Here is a 5,507-nt window from a genome sequence, read left to right on the forward strand (position 1 = left end):
TATATATATATTCCCCATTGTGACTAATTTTACCAGCACAGATCACTGGGAAAATGGAAAAGCTTTTCTCATCTGCAGTGAGGCATTATAATAAATGTTTTGATTTAGTCTTAAAATACAAAAATACAGCCTAAATACCTTTTATTATAGATTTGTGCCTTAAATTGGATATTTACAGCGGTGTAAAAAAATACATAACCAAACAAATAACTAACAAAGATTTTTATTTACAAAACTTTTAAGATTTTTTAAGAAGGTTTTATTTTTTCACATATGAAAAGAGGCCTATTTTGTTTTTAATATACTGTATATCAACATATTTTTGTTCCTTACATTATAAAMAGCAATTAAAAAAACAACACGTATATCGTCATTTATTCATATAAATGCATATCCATAACGTTTCAAAATATATTATTTAATAACAGGTTGTGTTAAATACAATTTAGTGGACAAGTAAGCATTTTTTAACCTGGTGATTAAAATGTGCAGACCCTGTGAATTATGCTGGTTAGTATTATATTAACGTTAGCTTGTAGGATATCGTTCGCATGAAGGGTAACTTCATAGTCAACCGGAAGCTCATATTTCAACATATTAAAAATGTCAACATTTAAAAACTAATAAGGAATAAAAATGGGGACAGTAAGAGAAATGGTGTAAACACAACAAACACTGACCTCCTCTCTGCTCCGCCGTCGCCATTTTGGAGAAACCAGTTATGTCATCAGGATGTTGACAATCCTAAGCCCCGCCCACGCCGTGACGTTTTGCCACGTCTGTTAAAAAAAAAATGCAATCATAACGATCGATTAGCAGGTTGGCTAAATTAATGGCGAAACTCCCTGTTCATTCTTTCGCCTTATGAGCAAGAAATCGTGCAAAAATATAAAATATTAAGATGGAATGATGCATTTAGAGCATCTGACAAGTAAATAAGAGCTAACTGACAGGCGTGCCATCATGTTCATTGCACGGTATTTTACATAACAATGAATTTTAGTGCTCTTGTAACCCCACTTGAAGGGTGTTAACAAGATATATAAGCCTTTCAACGTATTAAAGGTTTAAAAAGACGAGTTTGCAGGGAGAAAATGAATATTCAAAATAAAAGAAAGCTACAGCAGGGAAGTCAGATGCTGGGAATCGAGCGCTGTGATTGGTTAAGAAGAGGGGACAGGGCGGGGCTATAGCGGCGCGTGGGTTCGCTTGGGTTTCACATTTATAATAACTTTATCTTCGCGTCCGAAACGCATTTTTATTGCCAAATACCCACGTTTTTTTTGGATGTCCGGCTTTGTTACGTGCGTTGCGACTTTCACTTTGAGATGCAAAATGTGACGTTTGAGGAGCTACCTGGAGAGCGCTCGAGAGTCCCCCCCCTCCGAACGGATTTACTACATCGAATCGCATCTTATCATCCTGGGAAAAAGTTTTTGATCGTTTTGTTTTCTTCAGTTCTCCTCGTGTGATTTCCGGCGGAGCGGAGAAGGGTTTTTCCCATGCAATCGTGCCGTGTGTCTCTCGCCGCCGCCGCCTGCGCTGCCGCTCGGAGTCTCGGCTCGGCTTCTTCTTCTGCTGGTGATGAGGGAAAGAAAATGGCGGCGGGAAAAGCGAGTGAAACAGAGGAGGACTTTCCGACACTGACAGCCCAGGAGAGGGACACTTTGGCCGGGATCGACAGGTCGGGATTCCGACTCCGTGCACTCACACGCTTAGTTTAAAAAAAATGAATAGCTTTTTTCTTGTGTTTTTGCACGTTTGAAAAAAAAAATGTCCCCGAATTTTGCCCCCGATACTGAACCGCCTGTGTTGTCTTCTTGGTTTTGCAGCTCACTGTTTGGATTTCAGAAGCTTCATGAAGATGGCGCCAGAACGAAGGCCCTGTTGATGAAGGTAGCTATTCTAACTGCATATATATTTCTCAACGCCCTCATTCGCGGGACTCACTCGTGGCTTTTTAAACGGCCCGTGCTCGGCTGTGAGTTTCCTCTGGAAGTGGTGGTGGTGGGGGGGAGCTGGGTCAAACGCGAGGAGCCCACTCGCTTCGGCTAAACCAAGGCCAGGCTTAGCCGCGGTTAGCAGCTCTGGTCCGGATGAACCCTGGCTGCACCTGCGGGCTACCTGTTCTGGCCTTTTGGGCGAAAACGCAGCTTTCCTGATTCACCCAGCCGCTTTACGGTGTGTTAGCTCACGAGGCAACCGCCCTTCCCGGTTCTGTTGCAAGCAGCTCTGCTCATTGTGCCCCTCCGACAACACAAATGTCGTCATGGTTTTCTGTCCTGCAGACCTTAATGAGAAAAGTTTTTGTTGTTGCTCTCTGACGTTATCGTAAACGCTAAAAAAAAAATCAGATTTGAGTGAGCAGGAACAGTTAGGAGGTATTTTTTTTGTGTGTCTGTGAGGGTTATGGTGGGGAGAAGCGTAGCTGCTGCAGGGGAGGGGGGGTGCAGCCCGGCCATTGACGTTGTTTGGCCAGGTTAGTGCCCGCAACGCTCGGCGTCGCTTTCACCCGAGAACGACGCCGTAAATGGTCTCTTTTCTTTGACACGAACGGGTTTTATTTCACGCACTCAATTGTGACTTCGTGGGGGTTTATGTGCGCGTGGAGCACGCAGGAACCAGATGACAGACGTTGAAGTGGGGGTAACGTTAATGGCTGGCTGTCCAAGATGGCGGGGGGACGTGGCGGAGCGACACCGACGGCTATTATCGCCAGTTTGGTGCCAGTGTGTCCCACCAGGTGGTTTGTGACTTGTGTGTTGGATTTCCTCCGGGGTATTTTGTGTTACATGCACATCCCTGTTGTCGACCTAGATGGWGTCGGAGTCCTTTGTTTACAGTCAGAGGCAGAACGCGACGGACAGCCAGGGGTGTGTACGGGCTGAACCCCACCATCATGCTGGGGACACGSTGCTGTTGGTACCCTGGTGTGGGATCTGCTCGCTGTGTGCTGTGGGATACCACTAAGGAAGTGTGGGACTGCTCCTTTACCAGTAGCTGCACTGGAGCAGCTGCCTCACACTTTTAGCTAATCTCGCGAGAAAACAAGTATTTTGGCACTGACCCAAAATAATTTGCTCGTTTGTAAACCCCACTACGGGATACTTTTYCAAATCTCATAATATGAGGGGGGAAAGATACTTTGAGGATTTTTTTTTTTTTGCACATTTAAATTCGTAGCCCACCCTTTTGCTACAGCTATTAGTGTAATAATTCTGTATTGTATTTATAGCTAGTGTTCAGTAGGGTTGGGCATAATCGTATSGTGTGYRATTAATCGTCAGAAAAACATTAATCGATTAATTTTTGGCACTTGACCATTAATACGATTAATGCCACCAGGCAGACTAACTGCTTGGTGCTCCTCTCTGCTTCAAATATAACAAACATTATAAAAAGTTGTGTAATTTATTTATCTATCAACACAATTTAAAGTTTGATGTATAGCCTGAAGTCTGTAATTTTGACACAAATTGGAACAGTTTTTTACAAAGAGCCAATTTTCACCCTATAAATTGGTCATGTGACTAGGATATAAGGGTGTCCAGGGACTCCGGGGGATTAATAGTCAAATTAATCGTTATCGGCTAAATACCACAATTAATCGTGATTATTTTTTTTTGCCAATATTGCCCAACCCTAGTGTTMAGACTGGTTGAGAGAGGTTTTAGCTCATCTTTGTTCACTTTTGCGTAGAGCCTCCATATGTATATGTCAGTCATTCTCTGTATGTTTGTAAGGACATGGTAATGACGCTGAACAAGTAGCTAACTGAAGCAAGCCATTTCATTTTTGTATAGCTAACGATGCCGACTTTAAATAGGCTAGGCCAGTATTTCCCAAAGTTGGGGTCGGGACCCAAAGTGGGGTCCTGAAACATCAAGGTGGGGTCCTGAAAAGATTTTCTGAATTGAGATTTTTGCCTTAGTTGTTACAAAGGAGTGAGGTTAGTGTATTTAAAATGGATAAATGTAGTATAAAAATATTGTTACTATGCCCATGTTTAGTTGACCTGATACAAATGTTTACCATCCAAAAATAGTAGGGGGCTCAGGTTACTGTTATTTTGTGGGTCAAAAGCTGAAAAGTTTGGGAACCACTGCACTTTGGTTCCCAAAGTTGGGCTTGGAACCCAATTATGGGTCATGAAGCACCTTGGATAATCTCCAGAAATCAATTTAAAGGGTAATAAAATAATTGCTGATGTTAGATTTTCCCTATAACTATTATAAAAACACAAAATAAGTATAAATAAGTATTTATATTTGTGTACAAGCTGTTTAGATTGCCAAAAAGCCTGTGTTTTTAGGGTTATTAACGAAGTTCGTGTACTCAGACCAGTAATATTTGGGGTCCCAAGTTTTTGCCATGGAGATTTTGTGGGTCAGAAGATAAAAAGTTTGGGAACCACTGGGCTAGGCTACATCGTTCCCAACTGACATTGCACTTGCAATGTCTGCACTGGGCACTGTCCCACCATCCCAGTAGGATAAACAAACCAGAGCTAACTTTCCACGTTAGTTAACACTTGTGAGAGATCAATAACGGTTGTATTGTTGAGTTAGAGGCACAGATTTTCTTAATTTTGTGATATCAGTCGATACTTCCGATTGGTGGAAAAGATGAGCTTCTGTGCAGAGCTTGTTAAGGCTCTGCACAGGTACTTCTGGTCAAGGCCCTGTTACACTACACAACTTATGYCAACTTATGAAACTTTTTCATGTCTAAATTGCTAATAAAAGTTACATGTTTGATCATTTTGTTCAAATTACGTTATGTAAACGCCGAAACGAAGCTTCCTGTTTTTTTTTTTTCAATTCCATTTTCAATGTAGATGTCTTTAAAATGTACATAAGTTGGCACAAGTTGTCTAGTATGACAGGGCCTTTACATTTATCAAGATGTATGTATTATTGGTTATTTTCCAAATACAAATGATTGTGCATAAATGTCTGGCATTGTGCAACTTCCTGTATTCAAGGTCGGTGTTTAACTCTGTTGTCTTTTGGTCCTTCATACCTGCTTTTTATATTGACTTTTTTATGTACAAATACACTTAAAAATGTATTTTTTTTTTGTATTTTACATAGTGATAGTGAAATGTCCTCAATGTGCAGCGTTGCCAGATGACTACAGAGCACAGCTGAAACGTAGGCATAATATTTAGAGCATAATGCGTTGCAACATACTGACTTCAAACATGCGCATTGGTAACTGCAAAACAAAATTTTGGCATTTGGACATTGGATTTGAGCTGCATTGTTAAAGTTGTCCTCCTCTTTGAGTTAAAATCATTTAAATTTTTCCATTTTTTTCTCCTGCTGTTCTACTTGCTTTACATTTTACTAGGGATGTCCTGATCCAGATTTTTTGGCTCCCGATATAATCCGATTTTTTTAATGATTAGTCTTTCCGATACCGTATGTCTGAAGTGTCGAGGTTGGTAGTAATTAGGGTTGGGCAATATTGGCAAAAAAATTAATCACGATTAATTGTGGTATTTA

The 5,507-nt window shown here is 41.1% G+C and overlaps 2 protein-coding genes across 5 annotated transcripts in view; one reads left to right on the plus strand and one right to left on the minus strand.

The window, feature by feature from the left end:
* The window catches only part of LOC106528447 (FUN14 domain-containing protein 1), a 14,321-nt gene extending 12,119 nt beyond the window's left edge, over positions 1-2,202 (minus strand). For 3 of the 4 annotated variants that reach the window (XM_014023614.1, XM_014023615.1, XM_014023612.1), the window contains exons 1-2: positions 1,357-1,507; positions 681-779 (exon numbers count right to left, since the gene is read on the minus strand). In XM_014023614.1, the coding sequence (XP_013879068.1) occupies positions 681-705 (25 nt within the window). In that variant the 5' untranslated portion in view covers positions 706-779; positions 1,357-1,507. Of the gene's footprint in view, positions 1-680; positions 780-1,356; positions 1,508-1,950 lie in introns of those variants that run through there. The other variant, XM_014023613.1, reaches the window with a different exon arrangement.
* Positions 1,596-5,507, plus strand: part of LOC106528445 (histone demethylase UTY) — a gene marked incomplete at both ends in the record, with an annotated part of 49,177 nt that continues 45,265 nt past the window's right edge. Inside the window, 2 exon segments of the mRNA XM_014023611.1 lie at positions 1,596-1,684; positions 1,833-1,896. Of these exon segments, the coding sequence (XP_013879065.1) occupies positions 1,599-1,684; positions 1,833-1,896 (150 nt within the window).

Source organism: Austrofundulus limnaeus, unplaced genomic scaffold (assembly GCF_001266775.1).
Source record: "Austrofundulus limnaeus strain Quisiro unplaced genomic scaffold, Austrofundulus_limnaeus-1.0 Scaffold380, whole genome shotgun sequence".
NCBI lineage: Eukaryota > Metazoa > Chordata > Actinopteri > Cyprinodontiformes > Rivulidae > Austrofundulus > Austrofundulus limnaeus.